Source organism: Gopherus flavomarginatus, chromosome 1, assembly GCF_025201925.1.
Source record: "Gopherus flavomarginatus isolate rGopFla2 chromosome 1, rGopFla2.mat.asm, whole genome shotgun sequence".
NCBI lineage: Eukaryota > Metazoa > Chordata > Testudines > Testudinidae > Gopherus > Gopherus flavomarginatus.
The window spans coordinates 178624525-178652277 of record NC_066617.1 but is presented as its reverse complement, the minus strand read 5'-3'; the positions used below and the strand labels follow the sequence as shown (position 1 = coordinate 178652277).

The window sequence follows — 27753 nt, the reverse complement described above, 5'->3', positions numbered from 1 at the left end:
CCGCCCTTCTCCGGAGTGGCTGCCCCAAGCACCTGCTTGTTAACCTGGTGCCTGGAGCCGGCCCTGCCTTTGTCTCCTGTAAGGTACTCAGTAATTCAAAATCTATATAAAATAGATCAGTTAGATAGCTTATAGTAATTTTTTTAAAGATCTAATAAAAGCTCTTAAGCTACCTAAATTGGATTCCTTCAAGTTTGATAGTTTTGTTGCCATGGCAACCTTAAACAAAAAGAGAGATCTTCACTAAGAACATATATGTATCTGATCACTAACAGAGGTATTACAATTTTTTTGTGATAAATTGAATATAAAGCAAAACCTTTGAAGAAGCACTAGACAGTGAATGCCTGTGTGGTCACAGAGTAGTCATCTGGTAAACAGTTACACAAACAGCTTAGTGTACAAAAGCAATTTCAAGTTTACACCTGGAATTAAGAATAATCAGGAGCTGAGACAAAGGTGTGCAGTTCTTTGTTATTTCAGTAACTACTTCATCCTGCAACAGTTGAATCTTATATTATTGCTTGTAGACTAGGGTTATCGGGGAGCTGAACCATATTGTTCTGCCTGCGAGTGAGCATAATCTCCAAGGGTGTTTGGTTTAGAGACGAGCCTGTCATTGGGAGACTATAAACGGGAGCTGTCTTTGTTCCTGAGATGCATGCAGTTATGTTGCTGCAGCGTTCAAGTCTGTAATATCTGATCTTCAGTGAGGTTACAACTTTGGAGATTATGCTGTATTGTATGCTCTAGTGCTGGCTGGCTGTTATGTAATTTGGGGGTTACTACTTCCTCCTGACCTTAACATTGTTCTATCAAAGCATCAGGGTCTGTGGCTAGTGAGACTAAACTATCCATTGTGGGGTGGCTTTGTGATGTGGTCAACTGGGAATCTTAGTTTGGACCTGAGGAGACAAAGTCCATTTATGAACTAACTGGAGAAACCTGGCTTCTGTTCCAGGAGTGAAAGATTATTAATGTTCAGGTGTACAACAGATTCTCCGATAGTAAAACTCCTGCTTCATAAGTGTGGGCTGAAAGAGGGAGATAAGGCTTTTCTTCACCACGCTTCTGTGGGCTATTCATGTAAAACTGTGGCTTCTTGGCATAAACGGGTCAGTGCTTACTCCTTCCTACACTAATGTTGAGGGCATCTTGCTTGCTTTTTGCATGAAAGGGAGATTTGTTCTGTGATTTGGACTTGGAGCAATGGATTGTTTTCTGTTATCTTAATATCCACTCCATTAGAGGAAAAAAACTGCATGCAGCACTGCAGCTATGTATTCACTTCACTGAATTTCCTGAAGATCTCTTGTGTGTTCAGAATAAACATTTGGTAGTAGGTACCCAAGGAAAGGACTATTTCTTGGCCTGTAGTTAAATTATATGTAGGGGAGAAGGGAAGCTCTGAAGCAACCTCTTGTTGAAAATCCACTTCCCTTAGAGCGCTGTTTCTGTGCTGTTCTGTTTGTTTGATACAAGGGTTGTGATGACAAGGCAGTCCAGTAATGCCCAGCCTCCCCTGGCCTCTTAAACAAGGTTGTTCTGTAGGAGAATAAATAACTAGCACTCCCAGAGCTCTCTACAGACCAACTTCTATAGAAGATGAACTTACTCTGAGCCATATGCAGTCTTCAGGACTCGCTTTCACTCTGAATACATGCGGTAGACTTACTGCCCCAGGTTGTTTTGACTGTCCGTATTTAAACCACAACTCATCACCATGGTAGCTAAGTGTCTGGAGGCTGCCTCTGTTTAAAACATTATAATCTGTCTTTAATAGAACTGACATTATAGGCTGTTTTCCAAGCATGCTATTTGAGGTGATGCAACTTCCTTTCAGATTAAATTCAGATCTAATGGCACTAACACACACCAGAGTCGCTGTTACCAACTTCTCCGTTGTGTAATACTCTGAAGCTCACTCTTTTGGAAGTGAGGAGAAGGATGGGATGACAAAGATTCTAGTCTGTATGTCTGGCTGTGCACCTCTATCACAGGCTCAGTAACAAGAAATCTTGTTACACAGATCGTTCACCTGAAATGCTGTAGGAGTTAATAGCTTTGGTAATGTTGTAAGTCAAAGAATTCATATGTAGTTTGTTGATTTATTTAGGACTCCTGCTGAAGTGAGCCAGGGAATGATAACATTATGCCTTTATAGAGTTAGGTCAGAGGTGGGCAAACTATGGCCCGCGGGACTATCCTGCCCGGCCCTTCAGCTCCCAGCCAGGGATGCTAGCCACCGGCCCCTTCCCTGTTGTCCCCCTCCCCTGCAGCCTTAGCTCGCTGTGCTGCCAGCTCTCTTGGCAGTGGGGCTGCGAGCTCCTGCCGGGCATCATGGTTGCATGGCTGGCTCTGGCCGGGGGGCACGGCTGCCAGACATGCTGCTCTGAGCAGCATGGAAAGGGAGCGGCAGAGCTGGATAAGGGACAGAGGGTGGGGGGGGGGCAGTTTAGGGGACAAGGCGCAGGAGGTGGTTGGATGGGGCGGAGGGGGCAGTTGGATAGGCGCAGAAGTCCCATGGGGGCTTGTCAGGGGGCAGGGGTGTGGATAGGGGTCAGGGCAGTCAGGACAGGTAGGAGGGGAGTTTAGATGGGGGTTGGAGTCTGGGGGGTGGTGATTAGGAGCAGGGGATCCTGGGAGGCAGAGGTCAGGGGACAAGGAGCGGGAGGGTTGGATCGGTCAGGGGTTCTGAAGGGGACGGATAAGGGGCAGGGGCCAGGCTGTTTGGGGAGGCACAGCCTTCCCTACCCAGCCCTCTGTACACTTTTGGAACCCCGATGTGGCCCTCAGGCCAGAAAGTTTGCGTACCCCTGAATTAGGTAGTGCACTTAGCCAGAAGGTTAGTGGGTTTTTTTGTTTTTTTGGTACATTTAGTTTGTTTTTCCCTGCTTCATCATAAGTGGAGTTGAATTTGGTGTTTTGTTCCAATTGCAGCAGAGATTCAGAGTGCTGTGCGGAGCAGAGAATGTGAACCAAGCAGGAAACAGATTAGCAGCAGGCCCAAAACCTTTCTCAAGGGTAACTTCTCAAAAATTGCCAGTGGAAGTTGGAGCACTAAATACGAGGGAGTTTTGTACTATAACATTGTCTCCCACCAGCTGCACTACGGGAAGCATCTGTTGGCATGGAACACCCCATAGCAAACACCACAAGAAAGGGGAAGCAGGATCCAGCCAATGTGTCCATGCTATAAACTTGATGTGATATCTGCACAATCCATCACCATAGGGGTGATGCTGTCTTCTTGGTTCTCTTGTGTAGTTCTTGAGGTGGTGCCAGTTCATCCCATGTTGCTTGTTTTTTGCTGGTCCTTGAAGACAGCTCTTGACTTTTTTTCCATTTTTCCTTTTCCCTGCCCCCAAACAGTCATAGTATCGGTAGTTGATGTGAAGACGCCAGAGGAGCTCTTTGTGGAGCATGGGACGGAAGCAAGACTTCCATGCACATTTTCATCTTCAGAGGTGATCAGCTGTGCAACGTCCGTCTCCTGGAGCGTCCAACCAGAGGGAGCAACAACCCCTATATCAGTAAGAGCCCTTTGTCTGGGTTGACCCTGCTGTTTGGGGCAGGGTTGTGGGGGCAGAAATCTTGGGTATGTTTAAGAAAGAACTAGTTGGGGTCAGTTTAGTTTTTCAAGTATTATTGTAGTGCAGGTCCCACTCCATGTTGCTGCTCCTTTACCCATCCCTCACATAAGCTTTTGTTTATAGCTTAGCTTGAAATGTCACTAAATGCTTGTACAAAGTGTCCATCCTGTGTTTAACATTGGTTCTCTTCTTGCTGCCATGTAGCTTGGTTTGGAAAAGGCCCAGGTGGTGGTATCTTCTGCAGACGGGTTAAAGTATGTTTATACTACAGCTGGGAATGAGCTGCCCAGCTCATTGAATGAGCTAGTGGGGCATGATCGAGCATACTAAAAGTAGCTTTATGGACACTGTGGCTCTGGCAGAGACTTGGGCGAGCCACCTGAACTGAAACCTAAGTGGTCAGGTGGGCTAGAGAAGGTGAGCTGCAACATCCACACAGCTATTTCTAGCACACTAGCTTGAGCCCTGGAACTGAGCGTCTGTGTTACCTGGGCTAGGGGGCTTGCTCCCAGCTGCAGTGTAGATGTACCGTTCGGCTTGGTCCACACCTAAAAATTTGGTTGACCTAGATATGTTGCATGGTGCTGTGAAAAATTTCACTCCCTATGTGACAGAGTTAGGTCAACTTAATCCCCATGCATGGTGACAGGTTTCAGAGTGGTAGCCGTGTTATTCTGTATCAGCAAAAACAACGAGGAGTCCTTGTAGCACCTTAGAGAGTAACAAATTTATTTGTCAAGTATCAGAGGGGTAGATGTGTTAATCTGGGTCTGTAAAAGCAGCAAAGAGTCCTGTGGCACCTTATAGATTAACAGACGTTTTGGAGCATGTGCATGCATCCGACGAAGTGGGTATTCACCCACGAAAGCTCATGCTCCAAAACGTCTTACGCTCTAAGGTGCCACAGGACTCTTTGCTGCTTTTACAAATTTAGTTTTACATAAGGGTTCATGCAGCCTAGCTACCACGCTTTGGCCTGAGGATTTTTTTCAGAGATCGTGCCTTTACTTGCTTCTCACCAGACCTTGGGGACTATAATCATGCATATTGCCAGAGTTCTGACAGTCCCCATGGTAAGACCCCCCCCCATGCACCTCTGCTGGCACAAACTACAGAACTGAGTGCTGAAATGAGGTATGCCTCCTCTCAGCAGACATCTGTCTTCTACCTGCTCAGCTACACCTAACACAGTGAATGCAGCTGGAGTGCTGCCAGATAAATGCAGATTCAAATCTTGAGTACAGCATAAGTAATGACACCTTTATGTAGTCCTTTACGTCTGCTAATGGCACCAACTGCACTGAACCATTCCTAGTGGCCGTTCTTAGCTGCTAGGCACAGAACTAAGATTGCATTGCAGGTGCAGTGTGCTACTTAACTTATTTCCTGGTTTTTGGAGAATTACGTTTTGTCAATCTCCAGGTTCTGGAAACGCTTGGGCAACCTTAACTTAAAAACCTTGGGTTTTTAGACATTTTAGTATCATTATTAAGTTGGTTACTTTGCACATATTTGTACTTCAAACAGCAATATTAAAATATGATTTAATATCTCTGAATTATGTCTTCCATATTTGAATAGTTAGATTTCATGTTACCTGCCATCTTAAATTAACTCTGTAAAAAATGTAGGGAAGGAAACCCCTTCGCTGCCACACACCAGCCAAAACCATTTCAGGCTTAGCTCCCTTCCCCTTCCTCCATCACATAGACAATGTTAACCTTTACGTAGCTGAACGTGCAAGTATTTAATACTCATCTTGCATTGTAGCAGCATCTAGATGCCTCAATCAGCATTGTGGCCTCACTGTGCTAGGTGATGTATGAACACATTATTATGGTAAGGATTGTCTTAGGCAATGGTTGACAACTTTTTCTAGTAAGAAACCCCAGGGTCATTTCCCATCTACCTGGAAAGTGGAATCCCCATCTTCTTTCAATACAACAAGGACACAGTGGTTGTGATCTGTGACACCTATGTGTGAACCCTTTTCTCGCATTGCAACACCTAGATTGAGACTTCTTGGTCTAAAAACAACTTTGCGGTGGGCTTGAAGGCTAAATCATAGTGTGGTTACTTGAATGTGTGATTAGTGGAGCGACATCATGCTTGCTACAATCTGCAAAGCTAGAAGTAGCTGGCCTCTGGAGGGATTTCTACTCCTACCTCCTAATGTGGGTATTGGAAAGGGCCCAGCAGAACTGGAGAGATTATTTTAGGGTTCGTCTACACTACCCGCCGGATGGGTGGGTAGCGTTCGATCTGTTGGGTATCGATTTACTGCGTGTAGTGTAGACACAATAAATCGATCCCCAATTGCTCTCCTGTCGACTGCTGAACTCCAGCTCAGCAAGAGGCGGAAACAAAGTCGACGGGGGAGCCGCGGCAATCGACCCCGCGCTGTGAAGACGCAAGATATGTCGACTTCAGCTACTGTATTCTCGTAGCTGAAGTTGCGTACCTTAGGTCCATCCTCCCCGCCTCTCCTCCCCCCTCCAGTGTAGACCAGGCCTAAGTGAAGGAGGGTGTAAGCTTTGCAGTGTTCTGACGTGGATGTTCTTGCATGCTCTCCTCCCTGGCTGCAGTTCTTCTATTACTCTCAAGGGAACGCGTACCTTCGGAAGGACACACCATTTAAGAACAGAATCAGTTGGACTGGAGACCTTAACAAGAAAGATGCATCTGTCAGCATAGCAAACGTGCAGTTCCAGGACAACGGCACTTACTTCTGTGATGTCAAGAACCCACCCGACATAGTTTTCATGCCAGTAGAAATCCGACTTAGAGTCATGCAGAGAGGTACCTCCCCTCACTAACTCTTCTTTTCTTTAGATGCCGTTCTGGGTCTGGGACAGACTTGGTTTTTATCTGTAATCTCCAAAGCCCAAAGGGCCACTCACAGGATTTGTTATCAAAGTTAATTTTTAAACACTGAAGATACCAGTCTTAAGCAGTTTTCTTTACTCCATCCACAGTGTGATGTTGCACTGTATAGGATTTTATAAAAATATGCTGATGAGTGTGAATATAATGTAACTGGAATATGCTTCATGCGAAAGGTCGCTTGTAAAGTATTATTACAAAGCTTATAATCTGAGTGTGATCATCCATTTGTATAAAGAACCAACTTACCCCTGCCCTATAATAACACATTAAAAAGCCTGCGTGTCAGCATAACAAGCATAGCAACAGTTGGCCTTTTCCCAAAAAAGGAAACTAAACACCGGACACCAAGTCCCAAGGGGCCTTACGAGGCAGGCCAGCTTAACCACAAGTAGAGTAACTGTTAGACTGTAAGTAGGGTAACTGATGTCAGGGTCTCCTGACAATCACAAAATCATCCTTAAGGAAGTAAAAACTAAGAACTTGCACTTTTATATTTGTTATCCTACCATATAAGGGTATTGCCAGTTGCTTTTCAGAAATGTTTGTCATATAATTGCCAAATAAGGTTATAATGTATGTATAAGCACTTATGCTAATTTGTGGTTTTAGGCTTTATAAGCTGTGCCAAAAATCAGTTCGGGAGAGCAGCTTAACCCTTGCTAGGGGACATGCTGTCTCTCCATGTGTGCACGCATGTATCGATGATTTCTCAATAAAGGAGCCTAGGGCTGTCTGATCAATCAACTGGGTGGTGGTCTTTTCCCCGACACACTGAAGATACCAGCAGTCTTAAGCAGTTTTCTTTACTCCATCCACAGTGTGATGGTACACTCTATAGGATTTTATAAAAAATATGCTGATGAGTGTGAATATAATGTAACTGGAATATGCTTCATACGAAAGGTCTCTTGTAAAGTATTACAAAGCTTATAATCTGAGTGTGATCATCCTATTTGTATAAATGTCACTTGTGTTTGAAACTAGAAATATGTAATATAACTCTGAGGGCCTATTGTAATTATGCAAAGTGTGGGCCATTAAAGGCGGTTTGGAATCTTGATGGCTCCCATCAACCAGGACAACTGACTGTGGATGGCTCTGTTTGCTTGTAGGCCTTCATGTGAGTCAGACTGGGAGAAATGAAGGCTTGGGGGTTTCACAGGACATGTGATCATATCACCTCGTACTGAAATCCATCTTAAACCTGGTGCTTTTCCATTTAGAAGGAGCAGGGGGACCCAGAGAGACACAAGATTCCCACCTTGTGCCAAAGCTATATAAGGCGGTGGAACAGAACAAAGGGGGCTGCAATCATGAAAAATTCCCCAGCTACCACCTGGGCTGGAAGAAGGTCTGTACGGGGAAAGGATTGTGCCAAGACTAGGAAGGCATCTAGTCTGTGATAGAAGCTTATTGAAACATCTCTGGGGGTGAGATTCTATCTGTATTCAGTTTTTACTGGATTAGGCTTAGACTTGTTTCATTTTGCATGGTAATTCACTTTGTTCTGTCTGTTATCACTTGGAACCACTTAAATCCTACTTTTTGTATTTAATTAATAAGTAGAAAGTGATTTTATTAACCCAGAGTATGTATTAATACCTGTGGAGGGCAAACAGCTGTGCATATCTCTCTATCAGCGTTATAGAGGGTGAGTTTACCCTCTATAAGATTTATACAGGGTAAAATGGATTTTTTTGGAGTTTGGACCCCATTGGGAGTTGGGCATCTGAGTGTTGGAGACAGGAACACTTCTTAATCTGTTTTCAGTTAAGCCTGCAGCGTTTAGGGGCTGGGGCTGGGTTTGCAGCAGGCTAGTGTATCTGTCTCAAACCAGACAGGGCACTGAAGTCCCAAGCTGGCAGGGAAAGTGGGCTCAGAGGTAGTCTCAACAGATCAGGTGGCAGTCCTCCAAGGGGATTTCTGTGGTCCAACCTGTCTCTCACAGTATTCCCAAATCCTAATTTTTCCCATGCCCTAAAATCTGTAATCAAATCCCATCTCTTTTGCATGACTGTCATAGTCAACAGGCTGCTGAAGGGATGAGGTGGGGTGTGGGCTGGATGACATCATGCAGGGAAGCTAACATTTTGTCTGTCTTCGTGTTGGTGAAATAGATGCTTGGTTCCATGCTGTTTAAACTTCAGATGATGGAAGTCACTCCTCTCAGAACAGGAACTAAACATGCAGGCATTTTGAAGGGGTCTAGTGAAGACTTATGGATTGTCTGTATGTTAAGGCTGTTACCGCTCGGAGAGCACAAGAAAGTAGAACTCATCCAACTGTTAAAACTTCCTAAATAGTTATTAGAAGAAACGGTGTCAAGAATTTAACAGGTTTACAATCATTTTCATCTAAAATAAAACTAACCATTCTAAACTGAGCTAATCTCTGTTTAGAGAAACATTATGAAGTAATATAATTAAATCTCTCACTTTAGCAGGGTGTTATATTGCAGGTGACAAAAAGGGGTTTTATGTATCTCTCTCTGAGCTACTCTAAGACTTCCATGCAGCTAAGAACCCACTTCCCCTTTTGGGTTCAAACTAGTTCCTAATGTGTGCTTGTGACTTTGGACATGCAAAATTGATGGGAGAGACAACTATTGAATTGATCCTGATGAAATAATGGAGCGAAATCCTTTAGTTCATTAAATAAATTAAGGCTGGAAGAAGTCAAGAGTTTGCTTTGCTCTCTAGGTCACAGGAATAAAAGACAAACTTTGGTTGTGGGGAGTAATTGGAACAAATTGTGACGTCGGATGGGTATTTGTTTTCCAGAAGCTCATAACTACTTCAGGGATTCAGCATAATTTGTAATGCAAAGTGTTTGTCACAGTTCAAGGCAACTACTCCTGTATTTTTTTTCCCCCATGGTCTACCAAGAACATCGACTCCGAGGTTTTCGGGCTCCCTAGCTGTCACCTCTCTTGGGCAGAGATAGGCATCTCACTTCTTGCTGACTGAGGTATTTCCATAGTGTACAGTTCCCTGCCTACACTGTGTATTCTCTAGCCAATCAAACTGCCTCAGCACGTCTCCTTTGCTTTTCTCCTCAGACGCTGTAAACAACTTAAGTGCCTACAGTTATAAACTGTGACACAGCTTTTTGTAAGCAAGCACATTTATTCGTAAGGTGAAAGCATTACAGAGAATATATATACCTAAATGTATGCTAATAAACTTAACAGAAATCACCCCAATGCTGACAAGGGCTCTGTAGGAGTCAGTCTTTCAAACCCCATCAACGGGATTTTGCAGCTCTTCTTAGTGCTGTCCCTGTGGGTGCTCCACTCTGGGTGATGGTACGTCCTGGTGTCATTGATCAGAGATCTTCGGTAGCAGAGAGAGGTCGGGATGCATGTGCTCAGCAGCTGTCTCACATCGTTGTTAGGGTCTGCCTGATCGTGCACATCCTGCACCCCCCTCAGTTTCTTCTCAACTGTCCTCAGCTGAAGTTGGGACTCGAGGTAGTGCTCATCTCTTCCCTGGTTACTGTAGGAAATAAGTAGAGAAAAACAGAAATAGTTAGCTAGCCATTTCCCAGTTCTGCCTTTCCTTTAGCATAGTTTGTTAGTTTAACTTGAGGGGGAAAAGAAAATTTTAATCTCTTGTTGAAACTTCCCTGGCTGCTCATACTTTCATTATGCTGGTGTCTCCAGGCTTTAAGAAATGTGGCTCCTGCAAGGAGTCTGTGCTGCGATCTGACGGGCACTCACTCTGTGTCAAATGCCTCAGTGAGACGCACGTTCCTGTGAAGTATCTCCACTGTACTAACTTAAAAACTAGAGCTTGCCGTTACAGAGACTTGCGGCTAAAATGCTTTTCATGGAGACAGCTCTTCAGCCGCCTATGGAGAAGGGCAGTAAACTCTCTCCCTCATGCTCCCCTGCCAAGTCAGAACTGGCTCTTGCATTCTGTCTTGACAGAACTAAACCATTTTGTAAATCCCCTAGGCTATTTGTTTCTACTACTGAGAGATCAAAGGGTGATGCTATCTCTAAGCAAAGACTCTCCAAGTGGATCTTGGACTGCATCAGATCCTGCTATCAGACCCAGAATGTTCAACCACCAGAGTGTGTTAGAACTCATTCTACTAGAGCAACGTCAACATCCGTTGCCTTCCTCCACAACGTACGTATTACAGACATATACAAGGTGGCCACATGCACATCTGACAGACATCTGTCAAACATAATGCTATCACACACGATACCACGGCAGACGCCATAGTCAACCATATGGTATCCCTTACACAACTCCAAAATCCCAGCAACCACAGTGGGTACTGCTTCATTCACCTGGAGTGGAGCACCCACAGAGACAGCACTTGAAGAAGAGGAGGAAGTTACTCACCTTGCAGTAACTAAGGTTCTTCAAGATCTGTATCCCTGTGGGTGCTCCACTACCCCCCCTCCTCCCTTCTACTTTGGAGTACTAATCGGACAACTTTATGGTAGAGAAGGAACTGAGGGGGGTGCAGGGCACGTGTGCTCAGGCAGACCCTAATGCCGCCGTGAGACAGCAGCTGAGCACATGCGTCCTGACCAGGCACTGCTACTGAAGATCTCCGATCAACAGCGCCGGGACGCACTGTCACCTGGAGTGAAGCACCCACAGGGAGACGCATCTTGAAGAACCTCAGGTATTGCAAGGTGAGCAACTTTCTAAGTTTATAACTTAGCTCAGAACTACCACACGTGTGAATCTGAGCCTCTCCTTTTATACAGGTTTGGCCTCTCATCCTGTCTTCATGTGACAGGTGTTGAACAGACGAAGATCCCCTCCTCAGGATGCAGTTTCAAAAGGCTGAGTTCTTGCATAACTGGAAGGGATACATATTCCTCCCCCTAGAAATGCAGTAAATTTTAAAAGTTCATTCTTGTCTGGCACATTGTTTCATATAGTTAGGGCCCTACCAAATACATGGTCCATTTTGGTCAATTTCACGGTCACAGGATTTTAAATATCACTAATGTCATGATTTCTGATATTTAAATCTGAAATTTCACGCTATCTTTAAGTGTAGGGGTCATGATTCAAAAAGGAGTTGGGAGTGGGGAGGGACCTCAAGGTTATTGGGAAGGGGTTACAGTACTGTTAACCCTACTTCTGTGTTGCTGGTGGTGGTGATGTCCATGACCAGTGCAGAGCTAGCATAGGCAACAAGGGTGGATTATGTAGCTGTGTTGGTTTACTTGGTTTTCCCAATGGTATCCCACAATGCTTCTGACCAACTGTTGCTGGTGACTTTCACAGCTGAGAGTACCTTCCCTGTCATGTCAAATTGGCTATATGGTCTTGTCTTGTATTTAGTCCCTGCCAAAGATCTCTATAATCTGTCTTGGTTTTATGTTGTGTATTGTGCCTAGAAATAGAGTTTGGGACCGTAGCAAGGCCACCCAGATGCTGTAGTAAGATAAATACTGTTTATGAAAAGATTTCTGGAGTGTCATTCTTCAGCCTAAAATGTCCGAGTCAAGTGTGAAGCAGTGGAAACAGCTACAAGTACGTGTGAGAGCTCTTTGTTCAGACTATCACCTGGTTGAATAATCCACTGGATTTTATGGTAAATTACTGTCTAATTTAAGTTCTCAGCTATTTTGACTTTAATTACATCCATGTGGTGTACAGCTACAGTAAGGCATGTGTCTGTGTCCAGTCTAGGACTCTTTGCATGGCATATTGTACCTTCAGAGAGAACTCAACCAATTACTATCCTTGCTCTACAGCTAATCTCCATGGAACAACTTCATTGGTTGTATTAGGGAGACTGCACAAATGGTGTATTACCTGGCCAGGTGCACAAAGCTGAGGGGCGCAGAAAGTGGTGGAGAGGGGTGGGGGAAAAGCTGCTGGCACAGAAGTATTTATAACTGAGGGGATCTCTTCTCTCCCCCCCTCCCCCGCCCCACTTGCCGCCTTTGCCATGCCTTCCCTGAGTGTCCCCGGACCCTGACTTGCTTCCCCACCCCAAAGCAGAGCAGCTCCATGTTGCCTCCCTGCAGCAACTGGTGCTGCAGGGTCCTAGTGCCTCCATTTCACTGCCAGGGCAGACTGACTCAGAGCCTGCCCTTGCCCCTTAGACCCTTTCATTTTCCAGCAGCACAGCCCTCCCCGCCTGCAGTCACCACTCATGCCCCATGCTGGGCAAGGAGGCAGCCCCATCCTTCACCCCCAGTGAGGCTACAGTCAAGGGCAACTGCAGGGGAGGAGGCGCATGCAGCACCCACCACACAGGAGGTGAGGGAGGTTCCTGGACCTGAGAGGGGCCCTAGGAGCATGTGCAGTGACAGTGGTGTGGGGGAGTGTGCTGCTGGGGGGGCAGGAAAGAGGGGCTCCTCCCACAGGGCTTGCTGCTGCTGGCAGGGAAAGGGCTGGGGGGAGTTGTCCTCTCTGGCCCCTGTCCTGGAGCAGCCTGCCTGCACCCCAAACTCATCCCCAGCCCTGCCCCATGCCAGAGCCCACACTCCCAGTCAGAGCTTTCAGCCCCCCCCACCCTCAACCCACTGCTCAAGCCCTGAGCCCCTCCCAGCCTGAGCCCTCATCCCAACTCTCGCCCTGAGCCCCTCCCACCCTCCAAACCCCTCATCTGCAGCCACAGCCCTCACTCCTGTACTCCAACCTTCCACACCCTTCCTATCCCCAAACTCCCTCCCAGAGCCTGCACCCCAGACCTCCTCCCAGAGCCTTGGGTGGGTGGGGGTGGTTGTTGGCATCCCTGATCCTGCCCTGCAGACCTGAACTCCCAGCATTCTCTGGACACATGCTGATCCCTAGTGGCCACTGCTGATATCCAGTACCTTCCTCCTCTCTTAACCTGTGAGTCCTTCTCTGGATTGGAACTGGACGGGAACCAAAGACCATCTTGGAAGGAACATTACCAGTCCAAGCAGTCAAAAATCAGGAGTCAGACCCCCAAAAATCACAGGTTCTACTGCCGCTGCTTCATTCATTCTTCGGCAGCAATTCGGGGGCAGGCCCTTCCCTCTGAGAGGAACTGAGGGACCCGCCGCCAAATTCCCACTGCCGAGCCGGCCCTGGGGGAGGGCACAATTTTATATTCTTGCCTCGGGCGTAAGAATACCTAGTTATGGCTCTTTACCTGGCCAAACCTCAAGGTAATCATCCAGCACAACCATCATATGCAATAGCTGCACACACACAGCGTCCTCATTCTCCACCAGCACAAATCTACACAATTTCCACAGCACAGCATAAGAACTAATGCATCTCCCCACCTCCGCTGCCCCCAAGCCCACCACACAATAAACTCCACCATCACTCTGAAACCTAGAATGTCTGAATCAGTGTGAAGTGATGGAAACGAGCACTTTTTGTTCACAATATCAGCAGCTTCAGTCATCACTGGAATTCAGGCATTCTTGGTATTTTTATTAATTACACCTGTGCAAGTCCATGGGCATTCAGCTACTACTATTAGTGTTGCTCTTGGTTCTGCCTGGTCACTAAATACCTCATCTGATACTAGGCAAGCTGCATAGCAGCCTAGGCAGTGCCTGGGTGTTCTCTTGCCCATCCCTACAATACAGATATCACCAGCCCCCGTGATATCCGTATCCCCAGATAAACAAGCGTAGTGAGGACAGATCTATATGGAATTTATTAATGATAGCTTTGATATGCATATCTATGATTATAGACCATGTCTGTACACCAGATTCACAAGTTTAAGGGTCAGTTTTTGGGGGTAGCTAAATTAGTACAAACCCCTCTGTGGGCCCTGGATTTGAGAGCTTATATCAATTTAGCTTAGTTTAGTAAATTAACTGGGGTTTATACCATCTTAATTAAATCACTTTTACAAAAACACATTTATTTAAATTAGTGCAACTTCTTATGCATACAAGGCCTTTCTCTCTTATAAGGTACTCAGTAATTCAAAGTCTATATAAAATAGATTTAATAAAAGCTCTTAAGCTACCTAAATTGGATGCCTACAAGTCTGATAGAGCATTGTTGCCATGGCCACCTTAAACTAAAAGAGGAAGGTCTTCTCTAAGGAAGTATATGTAACTGATCACTATGCATCCAAAGAAGTGGGCTGTAGCCCACGCAAGCTTATGCTCAGATAAATTTGTTAGTCCCTAAGGTGCCACAAGTACTCCTGTTCCTTTAACAGAAGACAGGGGAAGTCATTTTCCTGCCTGATAAACTTTAAAAACATGTTTGATGCAAGATGCACCCAGCAATAAATTGTAAAACTGCTACAGAGTGGCAAAGAATCCTGTGGCACCTTATAGACTAACAGACGTTTTGGAGCATGAGCTTTCGTGGGTGAATACCCACTTCTTCAGATGCACCCACGAAAGCTCATGCTCCAAAACGTCTGTTAGTCTATAAGGTGCCACAGGATTCTTTGCTGCTTTTACAGATCCAGACTAACACGGCTACCCCTCTGATACTTGCTACAGAGTGGAATACCATACAACATGGTTAAATTTGTGCTTCAGCTATTTAAATATTAAATAGAATGCAGCCCTCCCCCCCCAAACAGATTTTCAAGAAAGAGATGAGAATAAAAATGGGATGTAACAATGTCTTTGTCCTCTTCAGTGTATATAACAGCAGCCTAGTGCCTTAACTGCAGTAATCACCTAACTGAAACTACCCACAAGTTTGCAAAGAAGCAATACTTAATACTATAAACCTACTTTAAAAATTAGGCTGTACAGATCAACTAGGCAATGACAATGATCTTGAGGGGGAAAAGCGATAACTACCAACAATAATTCAAAGAAATGGGAAAGCACACTCAACTACCCATACCCAAACGCGTGGGGAAAAATCAGACTAGGAAAAATAATAAAGAGCTCAGATGCTTGTACATTCCCATGCCTCGGGAAATTGGGGCTTTAAGAACCAAACCCGTTCCGAGTGCGCAGCGCTGGTGGCTTGGCCCGGAAAGCCGAGGGGTGGGCGCGCAGAGGTGGCTCAGGCACTGGGGCCGGGTGCGGAGCAGCCCGTCCCACGGGTAATGGCCGGGGCGCCATAAGCCACAGCCCGCCAGGAACGGGCCCAGCAAGGGGGGATCCCCCCAATCCCGCTCAGTGTCACGTGTTCCGGACAGGGGCGTGGCCAAGACGATTCGCCTACCCTTTCTGGTAGGGCGCTCTTCCAGTGAGTGACAACCCATCTCGCCAATCACGTACCCACACTGGACACACGTGGCGGAGCCAGAGGGGGACTGAGAGCGGGACGCGGGAGGTGTGCGCGATTGACGGCTCCTCCGTCCCATCATCTGGCGGGAGCCCCTTTCCCCGCCCACCGTCCGGCCCTAAGGGGCGGGGCTGCGCCGGGGTCGGGACAGTGGGGCACGGGGCGGCGGTGGCAGGAAAATGGCAGCGGCAGCAGCGGGCGGCAGCGCGGGGTGGCGGGTGGCTCCGGGCCGGGCCCCGGCGCTGATGGTGGCGGCGGCCGCAGCCGCTCTGGGCTTCCGTGAGTGCGGGGGGGTGGGGACCGGGGAGCCCTGGGCGGGGCGGCGCCTGGGCTGGAGGCTGGAGCCCCTCAAAGCTCCGCTCTCGGGGGCTGCTCTGGTGCGGCTGGGTGAGGGCAGCTGTGGGGAAAACAGGCTCCCGCCCCCGCTGCCGGGGGGTTGGCTGCCGTGACGAGATTTAAACGCTCAGATTTAAACGCACGTGTCGCTTGCGGCCTTGGACGAGATCCCACCCTAAATTCTGTGTTGTCGCAGCTGCTTTGGAAATGAGGCACCCAGTCTTGGGGTCTGAATTGAATTACACCCCTGGGAACAGAGTAGAGGGGCAGGTGTAAGGTTAACAACCTAACCTGGTCTGGAAGGCAGGTACTGCTGGGTACACGCTATCCTGCCAACCCCCCTCCATACGTGTAGCTGTTTCATAGGCATTTCCAAGTGTCCAGTCACTCAGAGACAATGGTGTGATATTCTACAGAAACTACTTTTAATGCTTTATTATAAGCTTTACAATAATAGTGGCCATACTGGGTCAGTCCAAGGTCCATCTAGCCTGGTATTCTGTCTTTTGCTTTTTCAGTTAGGCCCTGCAATGAAACTGACCAGTTTGGTTTTCCCTTCTTAAATAGTTTTACTTCCTGATTCTGGAATAGTGCTATTCCCAGATTGGTAGGAATGCTTTTAAATATAAACCAAAATTTGTTTTTGCATGTGTGTCTGTAAGTGTCTCACAATCACTGTTTAATCATGTTAGGTCTTGTTAAACCTAGTTTTTAAGAAATCTTTATTTCTTTTATTCATTCATTCATTTTAACAAACCTTTCAAAATGAATTGTGCCAGCCAGCATATAGGATAGGCAACGGGTAACTTTTACTATCTGAATAGGGTTGGAACTTTTATTTACAAGTGTGCCCCAGGACAGGTTCTGTGTGTCAGGCATATTTTTGTAGAATGCTGAGAATTTATGGTGCAGTAAGTGAGGGGGTGGTCACTAGGAGTGGTACTTGAGAAAATTATAGTGACGGATGCCGGTTTTTGCTTTCTGGTCTGCCCTAAGGTTGTGGTGGTTATGAAGTAAAATGACTTCCTTACCATATCCAGGGTATGGTACATGACAAAGTAGGTCTCATGTTTGTGTTATAGACTATGAATGTCTTCAGTGTACACCTAAATTCCCCAATCAGTGACCTAGCACTGCTGCAGCTCCATGGTGGGAGAACTTCTGAAAATGCTTAGCATAGATAAGGCCTCAGCTGCAGACAAGAGGTGGAATACCTCTTGGTTAATTGTAGCTATGTGCTTGGTTTGAATGACAAAGTAATCAGCCTGAAATAAGTGGCAACTCAATCACCAAAAATTAAAGTTTAACTTTATGTCTGCAGTTCTCAAACTTACATATTAGGGTGACAGCCAACTTAAAAGTTGTTCCTTTTCTGTACTGTGCATCTCTGTAATATCTGAGCACTTCAAAACATTAATGGATTTAGCCCCTAAACCTCCTGTGGGGCATGGAACTATTATTACGCCTACTTCACAGGAGAATAACGAAGGCACATTTAGGTGTACAAGGTGCAAATCTGGAAATGGAATCTGGATTTCTGAGTCCTAGTCCAGTGACTTCACCTCTGTGGAAATTCATGTAATAAACCGAAGGAACCAATAAAGATTAACAAAATAACCCAGTAGAATAACCAGCAGGAGTGACTAAAAAGCCTTGATGACATGTCACATCATATGAACATAAGTGGCTTTTTAATTATCATTGCAAGAGGAAAGCTGTCCTACAGTGGGAAAACCACAACTTTTTCCTTCCAAACAAAATGAACATGTATCTAAGTAATCTGACCTTGTTCTATCATTCTACTGCATCTGGGTGAAGAATGCTTTGGACAGCGGAAAGATAGTTCATCTGTGGCATTAGTCGTCTTTACCCATATAGCCTTTAATAGTGGCTTATACTTTCAGGATACTAACAGCCTGTGTTCTATCCAGATAGGGGATAAAGAAACAAAATCCTGTCTTATATAGCAAAGAGAAAATCACTTGTGGTCTTGGGTATACTCTGTCCAGAAGGGCAAAAACTGTACAGATTAACGTCCTTGAAAATTAGTGATAGTGAAAAGTGCTGGACTGCTCACTCTTGACAGTGATGTCCTCTATACACAGAGCACTGTCCATCTCAAAGGCAGAGATTCCCAAATGGTGATCTGGGGAGCACTTGCTGGTGGACTTGGGAGTGCTGCTTAGTTGCCTGGGGCAGGATCTCCTCTCTTCCATCTGCTAAACAAGTTGATAGCTTAAAATACTCAGCTATTCTGTTAATATTACTTTTCTGTAAGGAATTGCTGTAGCTGTCAGATGTTAGGAAATCATGAATAGGAGGGGAAACAATACACACACTTGCTCAGAGATGTCCTTCACACAATGGGGAAAGCTCTGAAACCTTAGAGAGTCCTTGCCCCAAGGCATTCAGCCACCATTTATAGCGCAGTGTTAACCCTCAAGTTCAGTTTGGGGTGGGAAGTGAAGTGTTTACGTGTGGTGGTAGAGAGCACATTTCTGAAATTTCTGATAACTGCAAGTCGGGAACAAACTGGACATATGCTTTGTGAGTGGATGAATTGGCCAATGCAGAAGAAGATACCTGTATGATTGGCCGACTGCTACCTGCTTTTGTGTGGAGCTGAAACACTGGAATTCATGCATGGCATGGAGTTTATGCAAAACAGGTTAGACCATCCCTGAAGACTCCCTCTGGCTACTAAATCCCACTCTGCAATACAGTAGTTTCTGTTAAGCAGTTTTCTCTTTGTTGTGAGATGTCATGTGAAGGAGGAGGTAGCTATCAGGAGCTTAGCTTTCTTTCACGGCAGAAGTGACACTAATCATGGGTGGTGATCGTGGCTGTAAGGGAATGCAAAATACCCAATACCAGTCCCCCCTGAAAAAAATTCTATGTACTAAAACATTTGGAAAGGCAGACTTCTCTTGTTAGGCATGATATTGGGCAGGAGTCTGACTGGCAGAGGAGCTGACATAGGGTGTTACAAAGAGTCTCAGTCTTATAGATAGATGAGCACTCTAACTGCCCTTCATAAGCACTGTTGGCGTGAACTGGAAGGTTCTTTGTTTACGTAGTTGTAGTGCAACCTTAAGGGGATCTAGGTACCTTTTATGTTACACCAGCAAGGTTAGTGTACAGCACATTAGCATGCTTCCTGATTCACACCCTCATAGACCACAGAACTGTGTTGACAAGTCTGTGGAGTAGGAGCAAGGACACAGTGAGGGCCTAGTCCTCCCCATCTTGGCCATAGTAGGGAAGGGGGAAGAGGTATAACTGAAAGTGTCACCACCAATAACTCATTGCCCCTCAGGTTGAAAACTCTGAATCCACCACTAAATTACCTATTTTAACGTAGAGAAAAGTCTTCAAAATGTGTTTTTCCTATCCTTCTTGTGACTGGCTTAGATTCTGCCCTGCAGCATAATTACAAGGCTTTATATACATTATACAGAGTTAGTTGTGTTGCTGGCCTATGTGTCTATTGGATAAATGCAATCCATAGAAGAATTCATCTCACTTTGGAAGGTCAATGGGTCCCCTGTCAGACTTCAGAACGTTTGCCTTGAGACAGAGTTCAAAGGAGAGGATTCTTAAATTACAGTCTTTGAACTTAGAGTATTGCCTTTAGGTGGCCTTATGCTCTCATGCAACATAATTTCCAAAATAGCTTCCTCATATTGGAAGTAAACTACGCCCATTATCCTGTACACAAGTAAAGTGAGAAATCTCATGCTGAGACTTACTCCTCAGGTCAGCAGTAGGTAAGAAGGGACTGAAAGCCTGGTTGTGACACTCTATATCTCGGGGGAACACTCTGCACCCCCGTGTTCATCCTTTTAATATGATTGTGTGGTATCCAGTGCAAAGTTTGTCATGTTGAGTGTCTTTGGAAGGCTCATGATGCGTTGAGCATTGTTATTATCGTAATGTTATAAGTTGTAATTTAATGTGTATAGTTATGAGGCTGAAAATGTGTTCTCATGGCTTAAAACAGAGATTCTCAAAGTGGGGGTCAGGAGGTTATTACCTGGGGGGTCGGGAGCTGTCAGCCTCCACTCCCAAACCCTGCTTTGCCTCTAGCATTTATAATGGTGTTAAATTTAAAAACACTTTTTAAATATATTTATTAGGGTGGGTTGCACTCAGACGTTTGCTGTGTGAAATGAGTCACCAGTACAAAAGTTTGACAACCACTGGCTTAAAACAAGCCCAGGCAAAACTCTCCAGGAACAGAGGGGCAGTTAACACCTCATCAGGGCATGTATGGGACAAACTCAGCCCAGCCTCACAGGAACAAAGGACACTGGCCTAGGCAGCAACAAAGGATCTGTTAGGGCTTGGCTACACTAGCACTTTACAGCACTGCAACTTTTGCGCTCAAGGGTGTGAAAAAAGCGCTTTGAAATTTCAAGTGTAGGCATACCCTTAGGCCTTGGCTACACTACAGAGTTGCAGCGCTGGTGAGGGGGTTACAGCACTGCAACTTAGGATGTGGCCACACTTGCACAGCGTGGCAACTCCCTGGTTGCAGCGCTGGCTGTACACCCGGTCGAGCCTCGGGTGTAGGGGATCCAGCGCTGGTGATCCAGTGCTGGTCAGCAAGTGTGGACACCCACCAGCGTTTTTATTGATCTCCGTGGCATAAGTAGGTATCCCAGCATACCTAAGAAGCCTCTCTGGAAATCATGCAAACTCCACTGCCCTCGGCTCACCTGACCCCTCCTTTAAATGCCCCGGGAATTTTAAAAATCCCCTTCCTGTTTGCTCAGCCAGATGTGGAGTGCAATTACTCAATCAATCAATCAGCGACCATGCCTCCACGCACCAAACGAGCCCCAGCATGGACCAATGCAGAGCTGCAGGACCTCATAAGTGTTTGGGGAGAGGAGGCTGTGCAAGCACAGCTGCGCTCCAGAAGGAGAAATTATGATACCTATGGGCAGATATCACAGTCCTTGATGAGAAGGGGCCATGAACGGGACGCGTTGCAGTGCAGGGTCAAAATAAAAGAGCTGAGGAGTGCTTACTGCAAAGCTCGTGAGGGAAATCGCCGCTCAGGAGCTGCCCCCACGACCTGCCGTTTTTACCAGGAGCTGGATGCCATACTTGGGTGTGACCCCACTGCCAATCCTAGGAGCACGATGGAGAGTTCACAGCAGGGAGAAGTGGGGGAGGTTGTAGAGGAAGGCGACAGTGAGGCTACTGGCGTGGAGGGAGACACCCCGGAGTCCCAGTACACATGTAGCCAGGAGCTCTTCTCAAGCCAGGAGGAGGCTAGCCAGTCGCAGCAGCAGGAAGTTGATGGTGAGGAAGAAACTGAGGATCGTGCTCGGGGTAAGTAGATTTTTATGTTTTGGGAGAGGAGGGTTTTGGTTATGGGTGCCTGCATGCATGCCTAAACGTGGAATAGCCCATTGATTTGCTCTATCACGTCTCTGTAATCTGCCTCTTGTAATCTCTTGAAAAGTTGCAGCCAGAGCGTTTGCAATTTGCTTTCTCAAGTTGATCGGGAGAGCCATCGTGGTCCTTGTCCCGGTCAGGCTAACTCGTCCGATCCACTGTGCAGCGAGGGGTGGGGGGACCATGGCTGCACACAGGCAAGCTGCATAGGGGCCAGGGCGGTATCCACATTGCTGTAGAAGACCCTCCCTCTCTTCCCAGGTAACACGCAGCAGTCATATGTCTGGCAGTAGGAAACCCTGTTGAGAATTTAGGGATACTTGAGTGCAGGGCGCCAGGTTCGCGTTTCCCCAGCCCATTGCGCTCTGTTGTTAACCCCCCCCCCCTCCAAGCACGTAACCAGCCACGCGGTGTGCTCCGGTGTTATGCCCCCCCTCCAAGCAGGCATCCAGCACCGCGGTGCGCTCCGGTGTTCCCCACCCCCCCTCCCAGCACGTAGCCAGCCACGCGGTGCGCTCCGGTGTTATGCACCCCCCTCCAAGCAGGCATCCAGCACCGCGGTGCACTCCGGTGTTCCCCACCCTCCTCCCAGCACGTAGCTAGGCCCCCTCGGTGTGCTCCAGTGTTATGCACCCCCCTCCCAGCAGGCATCCAGCACCGCGGTGCGTTCTCCCCCCCCCCCCCCCACCAGCAGGACGGCGTGAACGCGGACCAAAGCCCAAACCCCCCCCCCCCCCCCCCAAGCAGCTCACCACCTTCCTGTTCACTACTGTCCCCTGTTCAGGACACCAGCTACCTCGTGTACCCATTGCAGATAAACCCCAGTGACCCATTGGTCAATTCCCACTCCCAAGGGGAACTCGGGGGGGAAAAACACTCACCCCATTGCTCGCCATGACTTAGCTTCCCTGCCCTCTCTGTGTTATGTGAGGTATGTGAGAAGGATGCTACCAAAAGTCTAAAAAGTCCTTCACTGTGTGATAATAAACAGTGTAGCCTCTGTGTATTACATGGTTCTATCTCTCTTTTTTCTAGTGACCTTGACTAATGCAGCCGGATCACCGGCCTCACGTAGATTGCAGAACTTGAGACGAAATCCAAGAAAATCAAAACAGGAATTGATCAAATCAGTTATGAGTCATTACAACAGAGACACAGGAATGGAGAGAGAAAATGTATGAATGGAGACAGACAGTACATGAATGGAGGCAAACAGAAAGCAGGAGAAAGGAATTGGCTGCCAAAAAACCACAAAGCAGATGATAAGCCTCCTGGCTCGCCAAACTGAGTCTTTCGAGTCTCTCGTAGCAATGCAGGCAAATATGTACCGTGGTAACCCACAGCCCTCCCAAAGCCCTCTTCCTTGTTCCCCAGTATTTCCACAAAACAACTTTCTCCAGCAGCCAGTTTCTTATTACCCCCAGCTGCCCCCAACACCTGTACAATCACCTACCAGCCCTGATAACTATAATTCTTACCCTGTGCACTCCACCCCCATTACCCTGCAGCATAGTAATCCTGAAGTGCAGCAGACGTTGAATAGTAATCAAAATAGGACATATTCAAACCTGTGAATGTACAGTCCACCACCCTAACCCCCCTTGCCTTTTATGTACTGTATGTTGAATAAAGGATTTTATTTCTCTTTTACTACGTTATATTATTGCAGGAAGTGGTAAATATTGTACACCAAGGTAGAGCAAAGCACATCAGAGGCACCAAACATTACTGTTGGCTCTCAGCATCAAATTGCTCCCTTAAAGCATCCCGAATCCTTGAAGCTCTTTCCTGGGCCTCCCTAGTAGCCCTGCTCTCGGGCTGAGCAAATTCATCCTCTAGGCGTCGAACCTCGGAGGTCCATTCCTCACTGAATCTTTCACCCTTCCCTTCACAAATATTATGGAGGGTACAGTACGCGGATATAACAGCGGAGATGCTGCTTTCCCCCAAATCTAGCTTCCCATAAAGACAATGCCAGCGGGCTTTCAATTGGCCAAAAGCACACTCCACAGTCATTCTGCACCGGCTCAGCCTGTAGTTGAACCGGTCCTTGCTCCTGTCAAGCTTCCCTGTGTACGGTTTCATGAGCCATGGCATTAAGGGGTAAGCGGGGTCTCCAAGGATCACAGTGGGCATTTCGACGTCCCCTACTGTGATCTTGCGGTCTGGGAAAAAAGTCCCGGCCCTCAGCCTCCTGAACAGGGAACTGTTCCGAAAGATGCGTGCATCGTGCACCTTTCCAGGCCATCCTGAGTAAATGTCAGTGAAACGCCCACGGTGATCCACAAGCGCTTGCAGAACCACGGAGAAATACCCCTTGCGATTAACGTACTCTGATGCCAGGTGGGGTGGTGACAGAATAGGAATATGCATCCCATCTATTGCCCCTCCACAGTTAGGGAAACCCATTTCTGCAAAGCCATCCACAATGTCCTGCACGTTCCCAAGAGTCACAGTTCTTCTTAGCAAGGTGCGATTAATGGCTATGCAAACTTGCATCAGCACCATTCCAACGGTAGACTTTCCCACTCCAAACTGGTTCGCCACCGATGGGAAGCTGTCTGGAGTTGCCAGCTTCCAGATTGCAATAGCCACCCGCTTCTCCACTGGCAGGGCAGCTCTCAATCTCGTGTCCCTGCGCCGCAGGGTAGGGGCGAGCTCAGCACACAGTGCCATGAAAGTGGCTTTTCTCATCCGAAAGTTCTGCAGCCACTGCTCGTCATCCCAGGATTGCAGGACGATGTGATCCTGCCACTCAGTGCTGGTTTCCCGAGCCCAAAGGCGCCGTTCCACGGTGCTGAGCACGTCTGTTACTGCCACAAGCAATGTAGTGTCTTCAGCGTCAGGCGATTCAATATCATCGTTTGACTCCTCGCTGTCACTGTCACTTTGCAGCTGAAGGAATAGCTCCACTGCCATGCGTGATGTGCTGGAAACATTCATCAGCAAGGTTCTCAGCAGCTCAGGCTCCATTTATAACAAAAATCGCAGAAATAGCGCTGCAGAATCACAGTGCCGCCAAACTGCTCGGAATGTGTAGCAAAGCACCACGGGGCGTTGGAACAGGAGGTGGAAATATGCGCACACTTCCTTCCCCTTCCCACAAGCCACAGCGCCAAAATGGGACGAGGTGCTCTGTGGGATAGCTGCCCACAATGCACCACTCCCAACAGCGCTGCAAGTGCTGTAAATGTGGCCACACTGCAGCGCTGGTTGCTGTAAGTGTGGCCACTCTGTAGCGCTGGCCCTAGACAGCTGTACTTACACAGCTGTAACTACCAGCGCTGCAAAACTGTAAGTGTAGCCATACCCTTAGTCTCTGGAGTGTTTTTTCCCCCACACCCTCTTCCCTTGGTCAGTTTGGGACTACGAAGAGGTAATGCTTACCTGACCCTATAGGAGTGGGAGCAAAGCCAAGACAGGGAAGAAAGAACATGATAAAAGGGAGAGACTTTTCCATGCTCTTTCCCTCTTCCTCCTCCGTCTACAGACACCACCAGCAAGCGACTGAAGTGCTGATCGGAAGGGAGAGCCTGGCTGAACGGCAGCCAGCCAGCCTATGGTGAGAAGCATCTAAGTTGTAATGTCACTGAAAATGTTAAGATCAGCTTAGAATGTGTTTTGCTTTCATTTCATTTGACCAAATCTGACTTGTGCTTTGACGTATAATCACTTAAAATCTATATTTTTTTTTAGTTAATAAATTTGTTTGTTCTACGTGAAGCAGTGCATTTGGTTTGAAGCGTGCCAGAGACTCCCTTTGGGATAACAAACCTGGTCCATATCAATTTTTTTGTTAAATTGATGAACTCATATAAGCTTGCAGCATCCAGTGTGTATAACTGGGCACTGCAAGATGGAGGTTGCCAGGGTTGTGTCTGGGACGGGAGATATTGGCTTGTGCATTCGGTTGCACAATCCAAGCAGTGGCTTCCCAAAAGTGCTCACTCATGTAACTGAGAGCAGCGTACATGCCAGAGGCTGTGCATGGATAGCCCGGGAGTGGGGGTTCTCACAGCAGGGTTGGATAAGGCTGGCTCCCAGAGTCGAGGATTGGAGCGATCTAGCAGATCACCGGTCCGGATAACACCAGGGGAATGTCACACTGGTCTAGCCATTATGTTAGTCTGAGGCCTGGTCACCACTTAAATAAGAGGCTGACCTAGCTATGTTGGTCACAGATGTGGAAAAATCCACACTCCTGACCAATGTAGCTATGTCAGCCTCATATTAAACTTGAGACCAGGCCTCAGGCTATGTACCAGACTTGCCCATCTAGAAAAAGGGTGGAGTTGAGACTTGAGACTGTTTGTTTGAGAACTTGAGAAAATGTACAGTAGGAGTGGAAAGTATTCTCCACTTAGTCACACTAAATTCTTTGACACGTTAGCACCAAAGTGAATATTGCACACCAAGAGTTGTGAATCGAGTAAAAGTGAAAGTGCAAGGAGCAGGAGAAATAACTGACTGCAACAATTGTTTTAAAAGCTGCAATGCACTAGGGAGGAAAGCTGATTTAAAAAAAAAAAGTCAAGAAGGCGTGAAGAGCTCTTGTAACTCCAAAGCTTGTTTTTCACCAACAAAAGTTGGTCCAATAGAAGATATTACCCCATCCACTTTGCCTCTCTTTATCAATCGTGACTTTTTTTTAAACAGTAGTCCAAAACAGGACAATGCAAGAAAGGTTCTTAAAGTCTCTCCTTGAAACACAGCAAAATCCTTCTTCGTGAGGAAGAAATGTAAACTACTTAAAATTAACTCAGAGTGAGGGAGTATGCCTACAAATACCAACATTTGGCAGATCTATTAAAGAAAAACATTTTCTGGAATTGGATATATTGGAATTGATTTTTGGATAATCAAGTCCCTAAAAACTGAATCTATATCAATTTGTTTGAGCATGTGCTTAGTAGCCAGATGTTTCAAGAACCAAGGCTGGGTTTGCAGGGAATTTATGACTGCAGATGTTTGGAGGTCTCTACCACTGGTTGGGAGAAAAAGCTTCATCCAGCTGAGCATCTGTTGCCAACACATATTCAACTGAACTGATGTGAGCAATGTTGGGAACCCTAGGGTATGCAGTCCAGCAGCTGCTGACAGTTTGCAGCATCATGTTGACAAAACTTGCTGTGAGCAGGCTTAGATAATCCTGTGCTGAAGACTGTACCAGCAGCCAGTGGGGTGTGTACACTAAGGTCCTAGATGTTGCTAACTCCAGTTCAGAAATAGAATTAGCAAAGTTGGAATTTTTTCAAGTTTCCTTACGCAGGCAATAAAAGCCAAAAAAATTTCATCATCTGTTGTCTTGTATCTAGTGTATACAAGACACTAAAGTCTACAAGCTTACAAGATAATGCCATTCCTCAAGTCTAGATAAGCATGGAATATGTAAATTATTAAATAAATACATGCACACATCAGGGCTGCCCAGAGGATTCAGGGGGCCTTGGGCAGAGCAATTTTGGGGTCCCCTTCCATTAAAAAAAATGCCATACTATACAATACTATATTCTCGTGGGGGCCTGTCATAAACAGATATCTAAGGGTTAATGTTCTTTTAACTGTAAAAGGGTTAACAGGGAACCTGAAACACCTGACCAGAGGACCAGTCAGGAAACAAGTCTTTTTCAAATCTGGGTGGAGGGAAGTTTTGGGTGTGAGTTCTTTGTTCTTTGTCTTGTGTCTGACCCTCTCGGCTCTGAGAGTGATTTTTCTACCTCCAGGCTTTCTAATCTTCTGTTTCCAAGTTGTAAGTACAAGGATAGTAAGACAATAGGTTTATATTGTTTTTTTTTTGTATTTACATGTGTGTAGTTGCTGGAGTGTATTCTTTTTGGATAAGGCTGTTTATTCATTTTTCTTTTAAGCAATTGACCCTGTAGATTGTCACCTTATACAGAGACTATTTTTAATGTATTTTTCTTTCTTTTTATAAAGCTTTCTTTTTAAGACCTGTTGGAGTTTTTCTTTAGTGGGGACTCCAGGGAATTGAGTCTGCAGCTCACCAGGGAATTGGTGGGAGGAAGAAGTCAGGGGTAAAATCTCTTTGTGTTAGATTTACTAAGCCTGACTTTGCATACCCTCTGGGTGAGAGGGGGAGAGAGATTAGCTCTCTCGGTACTTGTGTTTCCAGGCCTGGAAGCAGGGAATCTCCTAGGGTCGTCCAGGGAGGGGAGCCTGGGAGGAAGTAACAAGGAAACAAGGGGAGGGGGTTATTTCCCTTTGTTGTAGGACTCAAGGCATCTGAGTCTGGGGGTCCTCCAGGGAAGGTTTTGGGGAGACCACAGTGAGCTAGGCACTGTATAATTCCTGGCTGGTGGCAGCTTTACCAGGTCCAAGCTGGTAACTAAGCT

The 27753-nt window shown here is 46.5% G+C and overlaps 2 protein-coding genes and 2 long non-coding RNA genes across 17 annotated transcripts in view; 2 read left to right on the top strand and 2 right to left on the bottom strand.

Moving 5' to 3' along the window:
• The window catches only part of MPZL1 (myelin protein zero like 1), a 126352-nt gene that overhangs the window by 10937 nt on the left and 87662 nt on the right, over window positions 1-27753 (top strand). For 9 of the 13 annotated variants that reach the window (XR_007775192.1, XM_050960060.1, XM_050960039.1 and 6 more), the window contains one exon: window positions 3373-3533. The exons of 3 other annotated variants lie outside the window; for them this stretch is intronic. Coding sequence is in view for 9 of the 10 variants with exons in the window: in XM_050960060.1 (XP_050816017.1) it covers window positions 3373-3533 (161 nt within the window). In the remaining variant the exon portion in view is untranslated. Of the gene's footprint in view, window positions 1-3372; window positions 3534-15796; window positions 15938-27753 lie in introns of those variants that run through there. One more of the 13 variants, XM_050960133.1, reaches the window with a different exon arrangement.
• On the bottom strand, window positions 9585-15700 carry LOC127055654 (uncharacterized). Of its 2 annotated transcripts, none has more exons than XR_007775519.1 (2): window positions 15154-15700; window positions 9585-9973 (listed from the first exon to the last, which is right to left on the bottom strand). It is a non-coding gene; the product is annotated as an uncharacterized LOC127055654 (long non-coding RNA). The 2 variants fall into 2 exon arrangements; XR_007775518.1 differs by having other exon boundaries at window positions 15253-15700.
• Window positions 14351-15147, bottom strand: LOC127055731 (uncharacterized). Its single transcript, XR_007775594.1, has 2 exons — window positions 14905-15147; window positions 14351-14703 (listed from the first exon to the last, which is right to left on the bottom strand). It is a non-coding gene; the product is annotated as an uncharacterized LOC127055731 (long non-coding RNA).
• LOC127055335 (zinc finger and SCAN domain-containing protein 20-like) lies at window positions 20770-22547 on the top strand. The gene is made up of 2 exons (XM_050962228.1): window positions 20770-21661; window positions 22436-22547. The coding sequence occupies exon 1, from the start codon at window positions 20812-20814 to the stop codon at window positions 21340-21342; it is 531 nt and encodes a 176-aa protein (XP_050818185.1). The 5' UTR covers window positions 20770-20811; the 3' UTR covers window positions 21343-21661; window positions 22436-22547.